General features: G+C 32.5%; 1 protein-coding gene across 7 annotated transcripts in view; it reads right to left on the bottom strand.

Annotated features, from left to right (window-relative positions):
- Positions 1–759: 759 nt before the first annotated feature.
- The window catches only part of LOC123309200 (anoctamin-1), a 34,203-nt gene continuing 10,277 nt past the window's right edge, over positions 760–24,685 (bottom strand). For 2 of the 7 annotated variants that reach the window (XM_044892178.1, XM_044892179.1), the window contains exons 2-9: positions 24,380–24,620; positions 7,231–7,473; positions 6,941–7,083; positions 5,999–6,158; positions 4,384–5,367; positions 3,060–3,318; positions 2,003–2,644; positions 760–1,495 (exon numbers count right to left, since the gene is read on the bottom strand). In XM_044892178.1, the coding sequence (XP_044748113.1) occupies positions 1,392–1,495; positions 2,003–2,644; positions 3,060–3,318; positions 4,384–5,367; positions 5,999–6,158; positions 6,941–7,083; positions 7,231–7,473; positions 24,380–24,607 (2,763 nt within the window). In that variant the 5' untranslated portion in view covers positions 24,608–24,620 and the 3' untranslated portion in view covers positions 760–1,391. Of the gene's footprint in view, positions 1,496–2,002; positions 2,645–3,059; positions 3,319–4,383; positions 5,368–5,998; positions 6,159–6,940; positions 7,084–7,230; positions 7,474–10,504; positions 10,883–16,007; positions 16,104–19,731; positions 19,956–24,379; positions 24,621–24,685 lie in introns of those variants that run through there. The other 5 variants (XM_044892180.1, XM_044892181.1, XM_044892183.1 and 2 more) reach the window with 5 other exon arrangements.

The raw sequence follows: 24,685 nt of genomic DNA, 5'->3' as shown, positions 1-24,685 counted from the left end.
AACTTTTCCATTATTAACTTGATGTTAAAAGAATGGGCGGGTTTCTTTGAATTTGTGGTATTCTTGTAGTATAATGGCTTTGAGTATTCAAGGGGGTTAATACTCAAGGATAATGGTCATAATGAAGTCTTCGGAGAATGAATATCCATCACATCAATGAAAAACTGAGTTCTGGAATCTTGCGAGTCCCGTGCAGCCCTACTTTCGCTACTTGTTTCCATTTTTTTGGATTTGAAAATAGAATAAATAACAAATAAAAAAAACAAAGTTTATGTTATTGTCAAATCCGTACTCATAGATACGCAAAATCGTCCCCAAAGTGAACAAAACCATCCGGAAAATACTATTTTCGTTTTTGTGAGATATAATTTTATGGATCTTTTCCACCGAGCCGAATTTTGAAAGAAATAATGGTGAAGGAAAAAGTGTTTCTTTTCACTATACTATACCCTGTTAAAATATATGTATGTACAAGTCAAAGACACACCCTATGTACCCATTGACATTAGATTATGTCCGATAACGCAAATAATGAAATTGGAAATGAAACTTACTCCATTTTTAAATGGCAAACATTTCAAATGAAATATTATATCTTCAGAAAGTTATAGCAGATGATAGAAAATTTTGTTTTACAACATTTTCAAAGGTAATTCGATATACCTAATTGCGTGTTATAGGTAGATACATGAACATAAAAAAAAGTACAATATTCTATTCTTCTATTCATGCTACGTCTATTTGAAATGAAGAACTCAATGTAACAGAATAATTTATTCGAAAATAGTAAGTAGAATTTCTTCTCTTATAAATATAAAACTATACAGCACACACATCTTCAGTAAATTCACAAGTGCATAGATCTGGTCAAATATAATATCACAAAAGTTTAAAATAAGAAAATTAGAAAAAAACATGTTACTCAGTTGAAAGCGACCAAAACCATTAAAGATAATGCAGGAGAATACAAAACAATGCAGAATTTTCATGTTGAGTCGCGGAAAAATACAGCATAATAACGTTTGCAGCTATTTTGTGGAAAAATAAATTAAAATTTGTTGAATTATCAAGTATAAAATATCTAAAGGTTGAAATAACCTCTAGAAAAACATGTGCAATATAAACTGATATCAACATAATAACCTGAGAACGTATAGAGTTTCCATACCAATAACAATAAATTATTACTAATAAGTGAAAGTTGGTGACGACGTTGCTCCCAAATGTCTTCAACGTATTCGAAGAGACATGTTCATATTCGAAATTTTCGAAAAGTGATTTGGCGTAACCAGACTTCGGATTATTCGAGAAATTGTTCAACTCATATTGATTCCCACTTTTAATGCTGCCAGCTCTTCACTTTGGCTAACTTAGATTTGAGTTTAAATGCATCATGCAACAGCATCGTAGAAAACTCCGCTACTTCTAGTGCTCGTGTTTTTCCTGGACTCATTTCCTAAAGATTCCTGTGAATTACTTGGTCCGTCCCTGTACCCTGAAAAAAGGATCATTGCAATCAAACATATCAAAAGTATTCGTAGTATGATTACTGAAAGGGTTGCATATGAAAACTGTGAGAAAGAGCGCATGATCAAATGATGTATCTAAGACCATTAACCAATTGCCTACCAGATAACACACTCAAAATGAATTTCAGGAAAACATCCCCTGTAGTTCTCCGTCTAATTTTGAGTTAGGCTATGAAAGAATGATCCTGTATATCTTGATGCCCATGATGGTCTGAAATGTTCATCTAACTCTGACTTGTAGAAATGAAATGAATGTACCTCAAATTGAACGCCTAATGTGTATAGAAAATGCAATGCGGTGTTATGAGATAAATCTAGAATTTGGTGAGCACCAGTCAGAGACAACCTCTCTGTGTGTCTCTGGCACCAGTGGTATTTTTTTTCCAGATTTAATATTAGTTATAAGATGGTTATAAGCAATTGTTCACAGCTATTGTTGATCCGGAAACGAATGAAAATTCATCTACACTTACTTCTGCGGACTTTTTCCTTTGCTTGTTGAGCTTCGTATTGGAGTATCATCTCGTTGGTTCTGTAAGCTTCCTTCTTTATTTGATCGTTCAACCTTCTAGGCACATCTGGTATAGCCCATTCCACAGCCATAATAACGAAACTGACAAGGTTCTGATACGCTACAATAAATGCCAGTCTGGCGACCATAACTTGCCAATAAACAAGAGGTCTCTTATACTTTGGATCATCATAAGGGCCAGACCTATATTCGGGGTATCTACACGTTGTGATATTCGAGAAGACGCTCTTTTCTGGCGCCGTTCCATTTTCGAAATCTCTGACATCGAAAACGGCTAGACTATGGTTCAAAAATCCGTCTTCGGTATGATTTTCGCTCACTTTTAAGATGTAGACTAGTTTAGGAATGAAGTTCGATGAGAATGCTAGGATGAAGGCGTTTGAAATCACAGATAATCGTCCAATGGTTGTCATTATTTGGTACCACACTCCTATGTTTTTGACTCGTGTTGGTACTGGTCGTCGGTAGTACTTGATGAACTTCTTCGCATCCAGCCTCATCTCGAACACATTGTTCACGAGGGCGAACAATGGTGCTAGAGGAAAGGCTGTCACGAATATCGTAACGAATCCGTACTGCAATACTGCAAATGAAATATGAGAAAATTAGTTTATCTTGTCTTGTGAGTAGATACTATTATTTATACTAAACGTTTTGGCAGTGGCAGTAAAAATCTTAAGTAAAAAAGAAGAGTAAGTAGAAGATGTAAAAACATGGGATTTCAAGTGACAAAAACCTACACTAGTCAAATCGTCTTGGCAAATCCGAAACAATACTATAATTTCATTACAATTCATTACATCTGGTGTAAGAAATATTAATAAAATTTTAATTTGGCAGGGTGATTTGGCTGGTGTAGGTTTTAACTATTGAGCATTAATAGTCATGGAAATGGTCGATTCCAAATCCCTAAATCATGATTAATTTATTAGTCAAATTAATGTGTTCAGATCAACAATCATAAAATTAATTATAAGCTTAAGTAAAGGTTTACTCACCCATCTCGAGATATTCCTGAAATAAACAGGATTCGTTGAACTCGTTCAGTTTATAATCTTCCGTCCATTGATTGCAACAAATGATAACCTGTTGTTTTTCCTTCTCCGCTCTTTCGATTCCAGTGCTTACTTTGAAGGTTTTATACATTTTGATAGCTAAAGGAATGGTCATCTCTAGGAAGCTGTTCAAAGCTTGGTTACCAATCATAATGATACCTAGCTGAATACTGAGTTCCATCAGACATCCTCCAGGATTACACTGGAAATGGAAAATGTAAACATGTACCTATCAGTATCAATCAGTTCTTAGTATACGGAAATCCAGAATTGACAAAATAAAATATGATTGATGAAGGCGTTGTTGAGTATTATCCGTCAGCATTCAATCAATGGTAATTTGCAGAGAAATGAAGAGGTTCAGGATCAAGGATGACGATTGTATGGATGGAACAATATGAAGAAGTAAGTACTGCAATCGAATCCTGCTACTGCTGGAAGCCGTTTTTATGCAAGAACATAAACCATCTTAACGCGTATGTCATATTTAATTTATAATATAATAGCGAGGCTATAAGGCTACTGTCAATATTCTCTTAAATATCAACTACCTCTTAACACACCCAACAAATTTTGTTTGCAGATCACGAGCAGTTCAAGAAAACATTCAACACGTCGTATCTCGCTGAAAGAAGCATTTACGGACAGTTGTATATGTAATATAAAAATTCTTCTGAGTTATTAATTTTGGTGAAAAAGAAATATTTTTAGTGATCCTTTTATTCGATGTCAGTAGTGAATATGATGAGTGAAGATAGCAGTATGCATCCATATACTTAAATTCCCAATAACTTCATGGTTATTAAGAATGTGAATCAGTGGATCTCAAATTTGAAACAATCGCTGAGGTTATAATACCAGTCATTTGAGTGAAGTATCCCTGAGTATTAGTTTCCGAGTTCATTTTAGTTTTCCTTATGATATAGCAGCAAACTTGGAACATAGATACGTGGAATGGAAAATGAACATTTGTTGTAGTCCAAAGACTGGAGTGAGACAGTTGCCTATTGTCGCCAATCACAATTGAGACAGTAGACTCGGACATTACTGTCACATCAATTTTCAATGCGAAAAGATAGGAAAGTATCAGAGTATGTCTCTGAAAGTATATAAATTTATCCTATTATTATCATGTAACGTATGTGCCTTAGTGTCGCACTAGATACAGAAGTATCGACTGTGTGGTTGACAACAAAAGCGTTCGTAACACTGCAATGGCCATTCCACGTATCTATATTTCAAGGTGGTAAATATACATACAACTCACCTCTTCTTGTCTATATCCAAAAATCCTATTGTATTTAGCTGGATACCCAACAAATTTTCCTTTCAAGAAAGCAATATAGAAAATTGATGAGTAATAATTCACAAACTGGAACAAGTAACTTTTCAACGTATGGCTATCGTCGTACTCAGTTTGTGTCCTGTGAATCTCCATCTCCGTTAGCTTGTGAGCCAATTTATCGTATAAAAAACTCAAAAGTTGTATACAGATCAAGTTCAAGACTGCAGCAATAACTGGCACTGTATAAATTGTGTATTTGATACTGTAAGAATATATCACTTCTGATGTCATCAAAGACATCCTGTAAATTATTATTCCGAAAACAACAGCAAGTGTCAGTAAAATCCACAAAAGAACAATCGAAAAACTAAAAATCATCGAAGGTAATTTGACCTTCCAGTAAGAAACCGCAGGTTCCTCAACCAAGGTTACTACGTTCAATTTTCTCTTTTTCACGTTGGCAAGCCTCATCAGGTATTCAGGTCTCGGTGGTTCGGCAAGAAGATCGAAGCCTGTTAATCCCCATCGATGCGTTATTCCGGCGCTGTATCTTTTCCATAGTTCCATGTATAGGGTGGCCCAAAAAGACATAAAAACGGCGAAGAATATTGTTGCTGGGTTGTCTATAAAATGTTGTATTTTGGCATAGGTACAACTCTCACTCAGTTTCCAGTAATCACAGTATTTATCGCACCTGGGGCACATAACGATATCCATATTACACATATCGTCGACGACTACATCTTTGTGTAGTGAAAAAATTCCAAAAAGGAAGCATAAAAGGCCGACTATAGCTGCCGGTATCAACATGTGGGTGTAGAAACCGAGCCATGTGAAGTAGAGAGCAAATTTCACCCCGAAGTATTCCTTTATTTCGTCAATAGGCTGATATTTGATCCATTGTGAAACAGAGGCCCAGTGGTCTAGTAGAAGCTTTCTCTTGGAATTTTCTCTGTTTAAATCACCCTGAAAAAATATCAATTAAGTAATGATCGTCTTGACTCTAACGGTTGTATAATGCTTTTCATCATTAGTTATAAAAATATGGAGTACGATCGGTCTGTAAGTGTCCGATTCACAGATTCGTGAATAATGCAATTCTGGAAATGTTCCTGTAACTCTCTCATTTACAGTGTTACACTTGAACTACTTATCGTGAATAGTTACCTAAAACGTCCAGAATTGCAATTTTCCTCTTTAAGCTGATGAAAATTTACAGATTGGCTCACAGATGAAAGCAGAATACGACCATAAATCAATGAAAAATTTCGCCGACTATATTTATACCTCATAACGTCATTCTTCTTTCTGAATCACTATGTCATAAAATTAATATTCTATACTGTAGAAGATATTTTTGGTACATCACCTGGTATTCTTATAGCAAGATTGTTTTCAATATGAGTTATGAGATTGGTGTGATTTCTAAGTTTGCATACAAACATGAAAATTATCTCAAAGCATTGAACGAGATTGTGGAGTTAACAAATTTAATGTGGCCACTATATTTTTTCGCTTTATTATCTGGCACAACACTGTACCACAAGTGAACACTAGCTGAAATTCTGAATTATATTGAAAATTTCAATTTACCTACATCATGAAGTGGATAGGCCGCTTTGTAGACACCTTCTGATAATAATTTTTTTATTCCGTTGCTATTCAAATCATCGCCATATTTCTCCCTCTCAAGAATGTAATCGATGATCATTATTCTCGTTGAAGTTTTGAAGAAATCCGGAGAGTTTGAATCGAACCTGAAATTCAATTTATATTTATAGTAAAATGTGTTTTTATGATCAAATAAGAATTCCACAGGCAAAAGTTCGTTAATTAAATTTCTATTTCCGAATCACAATGATGGTTCCAGGATGGAATGGAATCTGCCAACTAAGCCCAAACTGCTAGTTCATAGTGAGCTCCGCTACACTAGCATTGTTCGATCAAGAATCGAGATGGATGAAATTCTCAGATTTATTACTAGAAGAGTTGATATTTCAGAATATGTATCACATTTTGATCTACCGTTACTTTTATTGAGAGATAAACGAAAATTGAAATTCAAAAATCCTGAAAAAGATGGGTTCAGTTAAAAATTCGTCCGAACGGTTGCCCCGAGATTAATGAAATTCTCAGATTTATTACTAGCTTTTAAGAATATGTACATATCACTTTTCCATCTACAGTTACTTTTATTGAGATTCTTTATGAAAAATTAAATTATAATTCAATTTCCATTTCTATTTTGTTTAGTGTTCCATCGGGGTAAGTATTCGATCACTCTGAAGAGAACGAGTAAGTACGAAACCATGATGAATAACCTACTAACAATGTCTTTTAGCCGAGCTGTTTCAACTGAAGCATTTAGTCAAATGCTAACTACGGTAGTGGAAGACTATATTCTCAGGAATATTTAGTTTCACATACATAGTTCGAGGGAGCTAAAATTGAAAATAGACGATTTTCTAGGTATTATTCGAAACCGACAGACCTGCGAAAATACTAGCAATTCGACGCCATGGACATGATGAATACTTACAAATAATCTTTATCTCTGCTATATTCAAAAGTTAATTTATATCGTTCAGAGGGAAAAATGCTTTTATCCACTTTAAGAGAACAATAATCCAATATTTTGTTCAGGGTTTTGACTAGAATATTCGTGACTCTTTCTTGATCATTCTGAAAAAAAACGGATGAAAATTAAGAAGAAAAAATTTATTAGAAAACTATGTATCAAGGAAAAAGATATTTATAATTTGTATCAATTTTTTTGCCCTCGTTGTGGAAGTTATGAAAAAATTATTTATATTAAAATGAAATCCTTACCAGTTTGATTGGTAACCTCAACTTCAAAAGTTCAGCATACTGGCAAAGCACAGACTTCGGAGCATGAATTTTGACGAAGTGGATCGTCTGCGTTTCATCTCTTTCTAGAAGGAGGCCTGCTTGCTGAAGATTGAATTCGAACATCTTCCTTTTGTCTTCGAAATGGGCATGACCAGGCTTCGAGATGTCTTCGTATGCCAATACGTAATCCACCGACTCGCCGGTAGAGAAAGAGTTCCATTTCTGAAAGAAAATATAGGCATAATAGGTAAACATCATTCGGAATCATTTTTATCAGGAAAATCAATTTCTCTTAGATTTAGTTTAGTTAGAAGAATTTAACAGATTTGATCAATTAAAATAGATATGTGGTAATTTTTTTCATTTCCTATAGTCAAAACTGTGTATTGTAATCATGAGGTGAAAGAATCCTAGATAGTCCTAGATGGCATTACGTTCAGTTTTGCTCTACAATATAATGGGACAAAACAGAGATACATTTTTTACAGTTTCTCAAAATGTCTGCCTACGGTGAGATTTTATAATTTCCTGGTAATTGATATAATAGCTTTATAGAAAAAAAAACTTCTGATTCTGGGAGTTGCTATAATTCATCAAACCTAAATATTTTAATAACATTAACTTGAAACGGATGTTTCTTTGAGGAAAAAAACCGTGTTGAATACGTTATTTCTCGAATGTCTTACTTTTTTTAAACAAAGAAAAAAATTGTTAATTACAATTTTTTCAATTCGATTTGAATTAGGACAACACTTGAAATTCCTTGAGTTTGCATTCATGTTTTGTTTTTCGATGAAGTTTCCAATTATTTATTTGAATTGGCTTAGAATGTACAAAAAAAAGTAAAAAGTACTGACGTGATAAAGGTCAAATTCATAACCAGACTGCGGTTCCTATCCCAGTACTGAACTCATACATCACTATTTGCATATGTATATACCTACCTACTATTTATGCGAAAAATTTTAAATAGTTATTTTTGTATCTAGTGCGAGAAATGCTACTTTGGTGATCGAGAACTGATTTTTTTAAAAAAATAGTCGAGATCACCAAAGTATTTCGCGCATGAGATGCAAACAAAATTTTTTCTACAAACGTCAAAAATATTATTCTAAAATAAGTAACATGTTTAGCTTAATATGAAAAAGAGTGCTGTCACCTCTACGGCAGTTGCTTGGAAATCAAAAATGGATAGTCTTATCCAACTCCCAAATCTACGATATCACGAGCTGAATCTGAGATATCTGGTTTAGGAATACCTAATTATTGGTTCATGCACTGGCTGCACCATTAATGTTAACATTGTGAATAATAAATAAAATTAGGTAGTGTTAAATTTTCTCACAATTTGAAAGCCTTAATTATTGTTATACATTAATAAAATGATTTCTTGGATTTTTGCTTGATTGAGGAACATAAAGGTTATGATATAAAAATCCCATATAGTTTAGATGCAGTGTGCGAAGTAAGTATTTCGCACACTACTTCGCGCACGGTGTCATATGGTTACGAAGGAAAATGAAAAAAGGGTCACTTCGCATATTGTTGTCAATGCGCGAACCTTGTAATTTTTTGACGTTTGTAGAAAAAGCTGATTTTTAAGCTTCTTGGTGAAATAATCGACTTCATTCAATATCATGTAGTTTGCCCACTATTATTTATTATAATTACGGTTCAGTTGATTATTGTGATTTTCACTCTGTATTTTGAATTGAACATTTTTCAGGAATATTCCGTAGGAAGATACGTACATATTTTGGCGTTGCAATGATGACAAACACAAATACCTGTTTGATATCTCAATTTCAATTCAACCTTTCAAAATTATTCATCTTGGCCAAGATTGAACCACTGACGTCACACCGAATATATTTTCAAAATACAGCTTTAGAAAACTGGAAAAATAAAACTATATAAGTCATTATGAAGTACCCTACTCAATATTTTATCTACCTTCAGCCTGAATATTATTTAATTTTTCTATGAGGAACAATTTTATGAAGAAAATTCAAGTCATAGAAAAGTTTAAGAATGAGTTCCTCTTTCTGAATAAATTTTTCAAATATGAAAATACAGGAACATTGAAAAGTTCTGAAGCAAAACAATGTGGGTTGCTTTGTTCACTCTCTTGCAATGACATTTGTTGGTTAAATTAACCATGGAAGACTGCAATTTTGATAGCATCATTTTGTTCATTTTTGTTGGATTTTATTCTTCTAAATAGTCTTCTTGCGGGATATCAAATAAGAAAGATTATTTTGAAAAAAAAGTTTTATGAATCTTTCATATCCTTATCTTTCTGTTCAGAACCTCTTCTTCCCCTTCATTTTGGTTGAAAAATCACCCTTTTAACACAAAACAGATTATACAGTTTTCACATAATGAGTTTCAAAAAAACAACACGTTTTTCGCTATCACAACAGCACTTTCAGGTAGGTGAAGATAATGAGGAGTAATAAATTTTTCATAAGAGGCAACCCTAACTTTTTGTGCCAGAAATGGATAGACCTTTCGTTGCCGACGATGAGTCATTGATTGAGTCTTTCAATTAAAGTTTCTTTCATCGAATTCATATTTTTACATTTTCACGTATTTTTTCAGGCCAATGACATACACTTTAGGAGTGATTGATATTTTTGAAGAGTTATCGAAAACATAGGATAGTATCTAACTGATGAATATCTGTAATAGAAAGCACAATAAAAAAAAATTATTTTGAAAAGATAATTGAATAGAAGTTCCTTTATCGCTTACCTACTACCCTACGAAAAAGAAATGTTTTCGATAGCACTTCAAATACATCAATCACTCTCAAAGTGCAGGTCATCGACCTTAAAATGCAACAAAAGAGTGAAAATTTTAATTCAATAAGTTTAATCATTCAATCCCTATATTGAGAAAACGGTTTATAAAAAACCCTATCAATGACCAAATCATCTGCAGAGGTTTCAGCCGTATAAGGTCTATCCACAAAAGAACTCAACAAGTCTCTACTCCTCGTATACATAGGTACTCCTCAATGATACATTTCAAGTAGCATACATAATTTGAAAAAAATTGACCTGTTTGAGCATTTTTTTACAAAATAGTGGATACCGAAAATATAAATTTTGTGCGTTACTTTTCTCCAAAATGAGTTGGAGTGATATTTTGAGAATCAGGTGAAGACCCTGAAATACAAACGCAAGCTATATATATTCTTATTTTTATTATACAAATGAAATCAGACTTGAGTGATAACTGATAATCTTACCTCGGCTTGATTTCTAGAGAATCCTAGTTCGTTTAAAACAATTCCCCACATTTCCGAATATAACGCATTTCTATCAAAACTTATTTATTCACCAGCACATAAAGCACGACAAAATATTCAAAGTTATTGTGGTACACTGAAATGTCTCGTTATTATGGGATGACCCGACAAGCAAAGATAACATAGAAATAAGGCGACTGTTAATGAATGAATTCGGAAATATTCGAGAAGTTATCTTAACTTCAAGACATTAAAGTTCACTTTTCGAAAACGGATGACTAATCTTTCGTTTGCCTAAACTATAAATGGTAGCAAGACGTTGACTGAAATGAGTACATGTTCCGTTGAAATTTTCATACCTGCTCGTGACATTTGTCAAACAATATTAATTTAATTAACGGAGTGAGTGATATGAAGATATAAATCGCATCCCATTTTCTCCAAGGCACGCAAAACTGTATGAACTCATCAACTCATGGGATCAAATTTATTAATAAAGTGGGAACGGAATGACTAATTCACGGCTTTTCAACCTACTGATTCTCAGTATATCTGTTCTTCATAATGAGATACTTGGGATGGGATGGTAATACTGTAAAATATTTATTTTTAGATATTTCAATATAAACACAACTCATTGATTATAGAATTCTGCCAACAGGTATAATGATCATTCTTTCCTCATCGTGTAAAGGTAATTATTACTCGATAAACTGAAGTACTAGTGTAATATTATTAGACAACTTCCGACTTTCTAAAATCTCCAGTAAGTTTAGATCTGTAATCTTTGATTCTCCATTGGCTCTATCGAGATCATCTTGTTTAGTTACGAGGATATATTGAAAAATTCTCAGCCTACTATAGAACCAAACAAAATTTCAATGTCAAAATATTTTATTACTCAACATATTCTCCTCCTAATTGAATAAATTTATTACAGCGAACCTGCAACGTCTCTAGACCTTAAAAAAAAAATGTTTCTTCTTGCTCTGCTAACCAGACCTCCACAGATTTCATTACCTCCTCGTTGGAAGAAAATTTACGACCTTTTAGACTTTTTTTCAGTTGAGGAAAGAGATGATAGTCAGATGGAGCCAAATCTGGTGAATAAGGATAGTGATTCAAACCCTAAATCACGAATTTTTTGCACGGCAACATGAGATTTGTGTGGAGGGGCGTTGTCCAGCAAAAACAAAACATCTTTGGATAACTTTCCGCGTCTTTCCTCTTTAATTTTTTCCCGTCGAGTGGTCAGTAATGTCGAATAGTAATCTCCAGTTATTGTTCTACCCTTATCCAAAAATCAATCATGATTAATCCATGGCAATCCCAAAAAACTGAAGCAAGAACTTTTCCAGCAGATTTTTGGATACGAAACTTCTTAGGTCTTGGAGACCAGAGTGTCGCCATTCCATTGATTGTTGCTTTGTTTCTGAATCGTAGAAATGTACCCATGTGTCTCATTCATAGTAACAATTCGGTTTAAGGAGTCTACATCGTTTTCAAATCGAGCACAGATCGAACGCGATGCTTCTACCCTTGCACGCTTTTGGTCAACGTTCAAACATTTGGCGATCCATTTTACATTAATTTTTCTCATGTTCAAATTGACGTGAACTATATGATGAACGCGTTCGTATGAAATATTCGGTGCTTCAGATAATCGTCATCATCTTCAATGGAGAATTTACCTCTTTTGAAGCTTGAAGTCCAATTTTTCACGTTCGCATACGAAGGACATTGATCACCAAGAGTATTAAGCATATCTTCGTAAATCTGCTTACCTCTTGACCCTTTTAAATACAGGTACATGATGATGGCTCGATACTCCAATTATTCGATTTTCACAATGTCGATGAACATCTTCTTTCTTTTAATTTATTGCGTAACTCTGGTTTACTTTTTTGACCTCTAACTTCACACTGATACTTCTAATGAGTTATTGTTCGTTGATATGGTAACAATATTTTTTTATGCATGGAACTGGTCTAGGCTAACTAGATATCAATACATCCTCGTATTTCTCGATAATTTGAAGTATCCACTATAAACTATAATATTATCCTAGGTACCTACTTCAATTTATCAAGTAATAAGTAACAAGTTCGTGCTTGTTCTTCGTCATAATACTTTTTCTTGATTGAATATCCTTATCGAATATTTCATGTCAGATTCCATTCCATTTTCTAATGAACAAATGAACAACAACGTTCAGATACTGATTTTACCATCCTCGCAAAATTTTAAAATATCCTGTAGTGTTCAAATATCTAATATATAAAATTCTCGTGTCATAGTTTTCGTTACCATACTCCTCCGAAACGGCTTGACCGATTTTGATGAAATTTTTTGTGCTTATCCGGTATCTATGAGAATCGGCCAACATCTATTTTTCATCCCCCTAAATGTTAGGGGTAGTCCACCCCTAAATTTTTTTTGTATTTTTTAGACAAAATTTTTAATTTCTATTTTTTATGATACAACATACAAAAATACATACAATCCTCAATTTTCACCCTTCTACGATCAACCCTTATTTTTTAATAGCCATTTTAGTAATTTAATCATTAGGAAATTATTTATATGGCAAAACAACGTTTGCCGGGTTAGCTATCTATGATAATCGGCCAACATCTATTTTTCATCCCCCTAAATGTTAGGGGTAGTCCACCCCTAAATTTTTTTTTGTATTTTTTAGACAAAATTTTTAATTTCTATTTTTTTATGATACAACATACAAAAATACATACAATCCTCAATTTTTACCCTTCTACGATCAACCCTTATTTTTTAATAGCCATTTTAGTAATTTAATCATTAGGAAATTATTTATATGGCAAAACAACGTTTGCCGGGTCAGCTATCTATGAGAATCGGCTAACATCTATTTTTCATCCCCCTAAATGTTAGGGGTAGTCCACCCCTAATTTTTTTTTTATTTTTTAGACAAAATTTTTAATTTCTATTTTTTTATGATACAACATGGAAATTATTTATATGGCAAAACAACGTTTGCCGGGTCAGCTAGTAGCACTATATAATCGGATCAAAAGTTCATGAAGTTATTTCCAAATATGTATTCATATCATTAATAATCCATTCGAACTTTCTGGAGGTGGGTGGAACAATTTAATTTTTGCGCACAAATGAGATCGTTTTAATTCTGAACAAATGACTAATTTCCAAATTTTGTATCGAAAATTATATGTATCGAATGGGTTGAAGTCATTACAAATATCATTATATTAACCCTCAGACTTCAGAAGGAAAAGAGCTTGACTTGAATATTTCAGGTTATTAAGTTATAAGCATGCATCGTGGTTTTTTTTATATACAAGAAATTACTAATACAAATGAAAAGAAACTCAGTAACAAGTCGTAGATTAAGTACTAATAAAGAAATCTTGTGCAAATTTCCTGAAGATCGAATCACTAGAGAATAGAAAAAATTCTCAAATAAACTCTAAACCCCAGCCTCAAAACTATTCGGTGGGTTATGCAAAAATTTTGTTGTTTCGATAGAACTCCACTGGAATTTGTTTCTTTGAATATACTACTTTTTCTTATAATAGCCAAGTCGTGTTGGGCAAATAAAATACCCAGATGAGTGCCAATTTTGTATATAAATTCGAACAATGTTATGTGTGAAGATATTCAGACATTTCTTCACTATACGTACTCAATAACTAATTGAGCTGAGGTCAAATTTCATGGTGCGTTCAAATTGAAATCTATAACAGACGAATAGAAAATCCTACAGGATTGTGCAAGAGCACATATATTGCTATGAAAACCTTTGCTCCCCAGATGAATGTTCTCAGAATAAATCATAAATTTCAAGGTCGAACATGAGAAAAATTATCCTTTCAGTGGGCTCCTATTTGAACTTATTGAAACTAACTATTATCCTTGAATCTTGGAGAATGTATTCAGACTAGATGCAGAACACGACAAAAGTGGAAAAAATGGGAGATTCCAGCATCTAAACAACAATATTGGTGGAAGATGGAATACACTAAAAAAACAGCCAATTAATGGAAGAAGGTGGCATAAAAATCGTGAAATAACAGATAGTTAACAGTAATTTTCTCGTTATTTATACATAGGTTTTATGCAAGCATAAGTTTGATTTTTTGTAAGAAAGTATACCAGGACCAGGGACCATAGGTACTAACATTCGGTACAAAAGCCTTTGATTACAATGGAAATTTTTATAATCATATCAGAGGAAAAACTTTATAAATAATTATATATAGTCTTCGAATTGCACAAATATTTCAACAGTAGATTCTTGACGTCAAAAGAAACACTTTTTTCCTATACCATTTTTTCCGATTCGACCCTGAAAAAGGATAAAGCCAAGTTTTCATAATGAGCTGTGCCACCCCTGAAAAAACAAAATTATCTTCAGAATAACTAGCTAAATCTAGTGTACTATTACACATCTGTGGATCTTTCAAAAAGAGATGCATTCGGTGAAAGTAGCAAATTGTTCGAATTTCACATTTTTGGATATCAAATTACTCTAAAACGGTGCATTATACGAGAAAATATAATGGCTACTTTTATTTTAAAAAACGTTCAAATATTCATTAGGTAGCGTCCAATTTAGTTTCAAGAGTTGGGTTTTTTGAATTATTGGTATTTTTATGGTACGAAATGGTCATAATAAGAAAACTGGAAGACTTGGGTGATATCTTGTGTTCGAAAAACATTAATCAAATAAATGAAAATGTATATACCGAAATTCATTTCATCCGATAAAGTCGTTTGTGAGATGGAAGTAAAAATAACACTATTGTATGGTTTTTCAACAGCCTGTATCTTTTAAACCGATCCGATTCGGGAAAAATGGCAAATAAAAGAAGTGTTTCTTTTGACCTCAAGAATCTACTGTGAAAATATTTGTACTAGACGAAGACTCACCCTGTATATAATAAGTAAATATTCTTAAATATTCTAAAATGAATAGGTTCTTGGATCTAATATTACAGTTCACAAAGAATATACTGATTTCAGTCTGTGGGAAAAATTAGTGTAGATCATAAAACTGGTGTTAATAAAATTCGGTGGATTATTTTAACGAGAGATTTGGAAATAATAATGCAATGTATATCAAGTCATTCAAGACAACTCTTGAAAAAGAATGGCGAAATAATTAAATATGAAAATATGACTTCCACCTAATGAAAAACCTGCCAAAGTTATTTGAATTGGTGAATTATTTATTTGAAGCCAGACAACTAGAAGTAAATGTGTAATACGGGAAGTATTGATCTGGCTTATTTTCGAAAAATAATTGTATTGAAAGTGAATGGCCCAAAGCGGTTTAAAGATTATGTCAATGATATTAAAATAATTATGAACGATTTTATTCAAATAAGCGATATTCTTCAATTTTTACCTTCATAAAGGTCAACCTAAAAATGGAAGGCGAATGTTACTTGTTGATCAAATCTCAGATACGCACCTATAATTAATTGATTAAATATGGTTACTTTACCCTTATTATAGATCTCACGTGTTTTCTCCACACATCTAACTTTGACTTGTTCATTTTATGGATATTTACTGCAGGAACAATCAGGGTGTCCTAGGTACAAGCGAATAATTACTTGATTATTTCTTTATTTCCGGTAGCCGCGTTCATATTTTCCGTAGTAAAACGTGATAAACATTTCGATTGGAGTTCCTGCCTTGTAATCACTGATGTTTTTTAAAGTTATTAGATATATAAAATATTATGAAAGGCTATGCTCAGAAATCACGTTATAATTTCATGCAGAATCAGCAGAGTAAGATATAAGGCTATAAAATTTTTCGAAGAACTTATAATTACAGGATTTGAATGCAGACCGCAATTTTGCGATTGAGAGATTACCTACTGGGATAAGCGGAAAAATGGACTACATTTTTATTGCCGTAAAAAATGTTTTGTGGTACTTGATGTATAATATAATTTGTTAACATTCAAATTATAGAATCTACTTACGAAGCTCAATTAAACTTCATTATGTATTCATGAATGCATTATTTATAATCTCAGGAATTTGAAATAAGTAAGAAATTTTTTTTCTGTCAACGCGGTCTTCTTGATACTACATACTTCGTCCCTGTTAGTGATCATTTTCATTCCCAAATTTCTACAAAAATGTTAACGAAGCAGTTATGCACTTTTTCTTTCAGAATATAAATTAGACTAGCTCTCATAGGCCAATTCCGAGTTAAAATGTTTACAATCAGTTATATCTTATATCACATGGTTTTCCTTATTTATTTTACCACTGAAAATGATACGCAGAGCATTTCCATATTCCGAACGTTCATAATATAACCACTCTTTTCATTTCCAGTAACTCAACGAACATGATGTAGTTATTGTTATATCTACCAGTAAGTATATGTTTTTACAGATCTTCTCCTAAGCCGAGATTTCAAATGGCATTAGGGGTCGAGTGATATATTATTTTTAAGTATCCAAATGATGTTTCTGAATTATATACCAATTATGTAAAGAAAAGCACGTTATCATTACATTGCTTTATTCAATATTTTAATCACGTTACCTGGAATGTCAGAACGGACAGTTTCAATTCATTTTTGAGAATACTTGTTTTTGAATTGTCCGAATAAATAGATTCAGTTTGAGGATTATGTAAATTGAATTAGAGGCTATAAATGTTGTTTCCCTTCATTTTTGCATTATATATGTTGGATGTTGGATCTTCTGAGATATCGCAACGTCAAAAAGAATCGACGTATAAGTAGAAGTAGAAAGCCAAAGAATTGTGCTTCTAGGTCTGCAATGAATGGGAGAAATAGCTCAGAATAGAGAAAAGTTGAGAAATTGTCTTCATATCTCTTGAATGGTATCTGGAAGTAGATACTCCATTCACTTTTATTTAAGCAATCGGTTAGCCATGAAATAATTTTCTCAAGATTTTGTAACTAGAACGGAGTAAGGTTTTGGTACTCATGAAATGTCATCAAAACGCCGTTCCCACAATTAATATCAATTAATATTACGAAAATGCCGAAAGTGACTGAAAAAGAGAGAATACAGGCTTTCAGGAAGTGAAATTTAGAATTCAGCCCCGCTCATTCAAATAGTAGGTAACCCTCTGATATTCTAATATCTACAATATATCACACGGTAGCGAACATAAACATATTCAGTGCAAAATGTATGTGAATTTATATAATCATCAGAATCTAAACGCCTTATATTTTAGATGAATGTTTCCACAATCAGAATGATGTGGAATTTCTTTCTATTGGGAGAAAAAAGTGGTGGGATTTTAAGATGAAGGAATGCGAAAAGTAACTAAAGGATTTTTGATGAATGTCATCGTAGAACAAGAAAATTAATTTCTCTATTTTTCATTTGACTTGTCCTATACATTGTAAAATGATGAATAAATATATTATTATTATTATTATATCAAAGTTTGGGTTGATTTTTTTGAAATCTACAACTGGTAACGTTTTCAACCTTTATATAGCCATAGAAGATAACCAACATTAACTCTCCTCAAGGTACTGTTTATTATGTGTCAATAATTCAATTTTCTTCCATAGCAAAAATAAATTTGTGTGAAAACTGATCTCTTGCAAATGCAAATGCAAAGAACTAAATTTGGTATGCTTTCAATCCGTTTGTATAAACGTCAATTATGTTCGTCACATATTTCGACTTCATATTTCAGAAGTGATTCGACATTGTGATAACATAGGTAATTACTGAGACTTTTACGTAGAACGGACAACATAGCGCTGATTTAAAACCCAAAAATCTTTTGACAATCGTCATAACCCCACTATACTATACCCCATACTATACGGTATGAGAGGTGTCAAAATTCCATGGCCAACCGAGAGCTAAAATAAAAGTGAATGGAGTATATCTGATGCGGACGAAAAATACTTCTATATACTATACATTTTATGTTGAGGTCGACGAAAAAAGGAATTATTTAAAAAAAAATTACTAATAGGTCAACGTGTGTATCTACAAATTAAAAGATAATTAGTGAATATACTATAAATTACATTCTTTCGATGCGAATATTCTTTGGTAGTGATTGATTAAGTGAATTAGAAGGTTGACGAATTTCTGATAAACAAATTTTAATTAGAAGTGCAAATTGTCCACCTGTAATTTATAAACTGTCGTAGTTTTCGTTCATTATCTTCCTCTATATATTCTGTAATGTTTCAAGTTTTATTTCATTAAATCCTAATATGCTTGAAAAACACTTTGCAGTTGATAAATTTGTAGCTATTCTTTTTCCTTTCACAACACCTGAATTTTCACAAAATATTGAATAGAAATTAAATTATTCCTTTTAAGAAAATTATAAAAAATTTAAATATCTTAATGGTCACTGAATACTCAGGATTCGCTCATGCACTTCACTCTACCAACGAAATATTTTACAGCGAGACGAACGTCAGAGAGAAATTAGGCAGTATTTCCATAAAAAAAATTTCAAAACATTCAATATACTATATACCTACTGTTATTTAATATTCACTATTCAGCTTTGGGAATTACTACTGAACATCCCCCTCCAAATATAAATTGATTTGTCATAAATTTTCCAGGAAAACTAATAGATATAATTCAAATTTTTTAATTTTATTTCAGCTCAGAAATATATGACCTCATATATTATAAATTCGAATCGAACCGAATTTTATTCAGATGATTAGGAGAAATTTTCTGAATATAAATTAGTCTCTCGTAACAAATAGTTACATATACAAATTCAAATATATTCAATTTTATTTCAACTCAGAAATATATAACTACAATTCTTGTAAATTCAAATCAAATCACCTTTTCACCAGATAATACGGTAAAATTTTCTGAATCAGGCACCTAAACTAAGCTTGTGTTGTTCAACTTCTTTCAGATCTATACATCAACTAGAACAATCAAAAGCGCTCACATAATGACATAAGTTGAACAAAAAGGAAAATAATTCCATTCATATTGGACATTGGAATTGGACGTCAATTTCAGGAGTTTCCTCACCTTTTTTATTATTGTGAAGCATGATACATTTATTTATAAAACGTGTGACTAACCATATTTTCTTGATAATCCTCAGTGAGTGATAGAATAAGTATTATTTTATTACTACATAAAAGACGTTCGACATTAATTCGAAAATTTCCTTGTACCTAGATGGCCAGTAATTGGATAATGAATCAATTAATCTTACATGTTTGCATTGTTGTGCTCCAGTTAAGAATTCATTCACAGAATCCCAATCGTTCAAGGGATTAGAACACATTTTTAAATGAACGAAACATTTACACAGATGAGCACTCGCACATGCACTGAATTGAAAAGTATTATCGTGGATGCACTATAGATAAGTCGTTTTATTGATAGAATGATAAAATAGTAGCTTGGTTTATCATCATAATTTCGAATTAGCATAACAATGGCAAAAATCTGCAACGAGCATGTGCAGGGACCCCTCCTAAAAATCAATTGGGTCGGAGAGCATCAGGATCAGCTGTTTTCGCAACAAATTTATTGTTTATGCAGACCTCAGAATTATTTGGACATGCAGAATAATTATTGTTCTTTTATAAGAAAAATCATCTTTATACCAACATCACATATTTCCATTTTTTTATAATTTTTTTTTAATTTAGAAAATAATTTGGACTAATGCAACACTTCAGACCGAAATTTACGTATGGAAACGTGATACATCATTAGATGCGTGTTTTTATTTTCTCTGAAAACAACAGATGCAAAGTAGGGTGTCCCATTTGGAGAAATCAACTTTTTGAAATATATTTTCAAAATTTCAGCTTCCTAATTACGAAATGTCTTTTCTGTGCCTATTTCATTGGATCTATGTTTATGGCATTTTTTAGTGGAAAACCGTTAATATTTCCGAATGTATCAGGAATATGGATTAAGAAGTATCAGATAAATATACTCGGATGAGAATAGAGAAGCAAAAAAGTTATAATGAATAGGGTGACCCATTTGAAGAAATCAACTTTTTGCCTTTTTTGTATAGAGTGAAAAGACCAAAACCAAGTTTTTTCCAAGCAAAAGTCATCCTCGGGATCTCATACATATATTTTCAAAATATCAGCTTCTTAAAATATGAAATGTCTGTTCTGTGCCTACTTCATTGGATCCATGTTTATGGCATTTTTTAGTGGAGAACCGTTAATATTTCCGAATGTATCAGGAATATGGATTAAGAAGTATCAGATAAATATACTCGGATGAGAATAGAGAAGCAAAAAAGTTATAATGAATAGGGTGACCCATTTGAAGAAATCAACTTTTTGCCTTTTTTGTATAGAGTGAAAAGACCAAAACCAAGTTTTTTCCAAGCAAAAGTCATCCTCGGGATCTCATACACATATTTTCAAAATATCAGCTTCTTAAAATATCAAATATCTTTTCTGTGCCTACTTCATTGGATCCATGTTTTTGGCAATTTTTTCGTGGAAAACCGTTAATATTTCCGAATGTATCAGGAATATGGATTAGAAAGTATCAGAAAAAAATATTCAGATGAGAATACAGAAGCAAAAAAGTTATAATGAATAGGTTGTAGTATTTTTCCGTATAAGAGGCAACGTCGAAATATTATTATATTGAAAATGATTTATGGTGGTATTCTGCTTTCATCTGTAAGACAATCTGTATCTTTTCATAAGCCTACAGGAAAATTGCAATTCTTGACGTTTTTAGTGATCTGTAGCTTACAGGAAGTAACACTGTATAAAGAAGATAATTACAGGAACATTTCCAGAATTGCATTATTTATGAATCCATGAATCGGACCCTGACAGATCGATCGTACGCTACAGATTTGTAACTTACAGATCAAAAGCAGAATACAACCATTAGTCAGATGGATCAGAAGCATAAACCCTAGTACCCAAATTTTCACAACAATCCTATGATCCGTTCTCCGTGAACGCCTAATTGGCCACCCAGCGTGGGAAACCCTGTATATACTGTCGAAATGATCACCTATTTTTTTTTCATATACGAACATACGTTCGCTAATATGTTTTGATAGAACACGTTTTCCTGAATAGTGACGTGTATGTAGATACAAATATTTCATCTTCTTGATATATATATTTTTTTAAATAATCATGGTGTGACCTTTGAGAATGAATGAGATGGAAAATAGTGTTTACCTCAGTCTGAAGGAATATTTCAAATATTCAGATTCCATTCCTAATAGTAGATATATATTAGATGGTGAGTTCAAGCTAATTTATGAATATTTTCATTGGCCACTTGACAGTTAACGAAAAGCAGTCTGAAATGATCGTCACATAATAATATTTGGAAATCTAGAAAATCAACTTTTAAGCATGCGGATAATAATATACTGCAATTCATTTTCAGTAGGGACTCCATCAATCACAAAAGGGGGATATTTCAGTTGATGCTTTTCTCTTCATTGGGTTTTAAAATTAATCTTTTGTTCTCGAGTGATGGTCACTTTCTTCTGTTTATTTTGAATAAATACTAGGTATTATTCATTTTCTCTTTAGCAGGTACATTTTTAGAAAAAAAATCTTGTCAAAAGAATCGAATATTTGTCCATACATGTATCAGAAAAACGTGCTTTATTGAAATATATATAATATATGCCTTCCTCTACAAAAAGACTTGACTATCATTATTTTGACAGATGTAATTTTTACGCGCTATTTCGACAAAATAACCAAATAAGAGGAAAAGTTTCTTTGCAGGTATGTCCGAAACGCTTCGTTGTAGAGTAACGTTGCTTCAATAATGAAGATTTGATTATGGATTCATTCAATTTTTTGTAAGCAGGACCAAGATTAATTTTGAAGACTATTTTTTCAATTGAGATGCATCTGAAACTCATTTTCTCACTCATTCCCCATAGCTACAGAAGGGTAAAATTGACAACCCTTTTTTATCTTTACATTCTTTACCATAACCTTTCAGACTTCGAATATCGTCAACAAATTATGCATTGATGAGACAATTTCATTTGAAATTTTTATTGATTTTTGAGTTTTTATCGTAGAAATGATAGTATCTCCTTAAAAAAAAATTAAACATGTCCTCCGTTCTGTTTTTGAACAACATTTAGAAACATGATCCTCTCTAGTTGCTTGGAATCGACCTTTTGAAATTTCGAAAGTCAGTTTGACCACCCGCATAGTAATGTAACAATGTACTTCTTTGTGTGTACCTGGATTCATGTAAAAAAAAAATTGAAATGAGGAATATACCGATGTGATGTTCAAAAACAGACCAAAGGATCTAAAATATACTTTTGCGGATACAAATAAAATGCAATAGAGTTTCCAGAAAGAATCGTCATTGCAATGCATATTTTTTGATGAGCCTGAATGCAAAGTTCAAAGTTATGGTGGAAAATAAAAAGGGTTGCCGATTTTACACCTCAGTAGCTATGGATTTCTAGGTGCATCTCTACTTGAACAATATCAGTGCAAAATTTCATTTCTTCAACTCGGTCCTTCTAAAAAAATTGAATAAATATATAATCAAGTCGTCATCTTTAAATCTCATGGATAACTCCATAGGAACTTTTCATCTTATCTTGATGTACTGAACCTACATCCGAATTTATTCCCATAAATCCTGGGACACACTGTATAATATTGCTTGTTTTGCGAAGCTAACCTGGGACAGACTTTATTTTACGTAAAGCCCTTTACTATAATAATTTTTAGGAATCATGGTCAAATTCTTTAACGGAAAAGGTCTGTAATCAGTAAGGATTGGAATTAAAGCCGATGAATAATATGAACTGATAGAAATCCAGACAGCAACCATAGAGGAACGAGGAAGAATGAAATAATCTTCTAGATGGAAGCCTTTTTTGCTTATGTCTTAGGTCTGCGTAAACTCACCATAACACCTAAAACTGTCATCAGCAGATACTGCAATCTTAATGGAGCTCTTTTGTATAACAATAACAGCGTAGCTCTTTTGACTTTGAGCAATAATTTTACTGACAGATAAGACAGAGAAGACAAATGTCAATCAGTTATTCGAGCTCACGTGGAAATTGAAAGACCGACCTTGAATCTGCTTCTATTTTGAAAACTATTTCCATATTGCGAGAGATAAAAGGCTTATAAGATTTAATATATTCACTAGAAATGTTTCGATCTTTTCAACTCATCATGTAGCAGTGCTGGAGGGAAAATAACAATAGTCTTTAATCAGAAGTAGTAAGTAAAATGACAAATTGAAACACTGATCGAATAATGAAAGTTACAGAAATCAAAGGAACCGAAGGGTAATCAATAATTATAATTTTTTTGTTTGAAAAATTTTTTTAACCATTATTAACTGTACCTTGTATATTTGATTTAAACTCATCTGTTGTAAATTTTATTTTTTGATATATTTTCAATGTTGAAGGTTGAGTAGGTATTAATTTTGCTTCCAACCTCTGTTTTATGATTTTAAATCTCTCGAAGATTGTGAAAATGCATTTTAGATAGCAGCACTATTCAAGGATGAAGAATGTGGTTAGGGCGTATGTTATCGCAAATTTCGCGCATTTTTTATGGTCGGAACAAGTATAATAACGAGGAAGTTCTTGTCATATACATATCTCTGAAAAATTGGGTAATTCTGTATACGAAATAAATATATGAGGTACTAGCTACCATAACAGCTGATATTAAATTGTTATTATAGATAAGGATGATATTGATTATGAGGAAGTATTGATGAAATCATTAAATAATAAAATACAAATTCTATACTACATAGAATAATTTATAAAGTGTCTTGATAATCATGAATGATAGTTAAAAATCAATTTCAACAGAGAATATCTAAAGAAGTATGAACAATACCAAGTTCCTCCATTTCTCGTACGTAGTTGCCTCCTTATTTTTGTCATCCCACCTCCCGTTCATCTCCATCATTTCACCTCCATCGAGATTCATCAGGGAATAATAAACAGTATTTTGACTTTGAGAACGATTGAAGGGGTTCCTTCCATAAGAAACACTTTTTCTGTTGGGCACCGAGGAGTTGACTGAAATGGTATCGTAGTAATCGTCGGTGTACTCATCGTCCATGGCCGGAATCTACCTGGAATTGTTGAACATTTATAAATAAAGGTGCTTTCATCGTCATACTTCGGTTGAAATACGGAG

The sequence above is a fragment of the Coccinella septempunctata genome, chromosome 3, assembly GCF_907165205.1.
Source record: "Coccinella septempunctata chromosome 3, icCocSept1.1, whole genome shotgun sequence".
NCBI classification, from domain to species: Eukaryota; Metazoa; Arthropoda; class Insecta; order Coleoptera; family Coccinellidae; genus Coccinella; species Coccinella septempunctata.
This window is presented reverse-complemented; position numbering and strand designations above follow the sequence as displayed.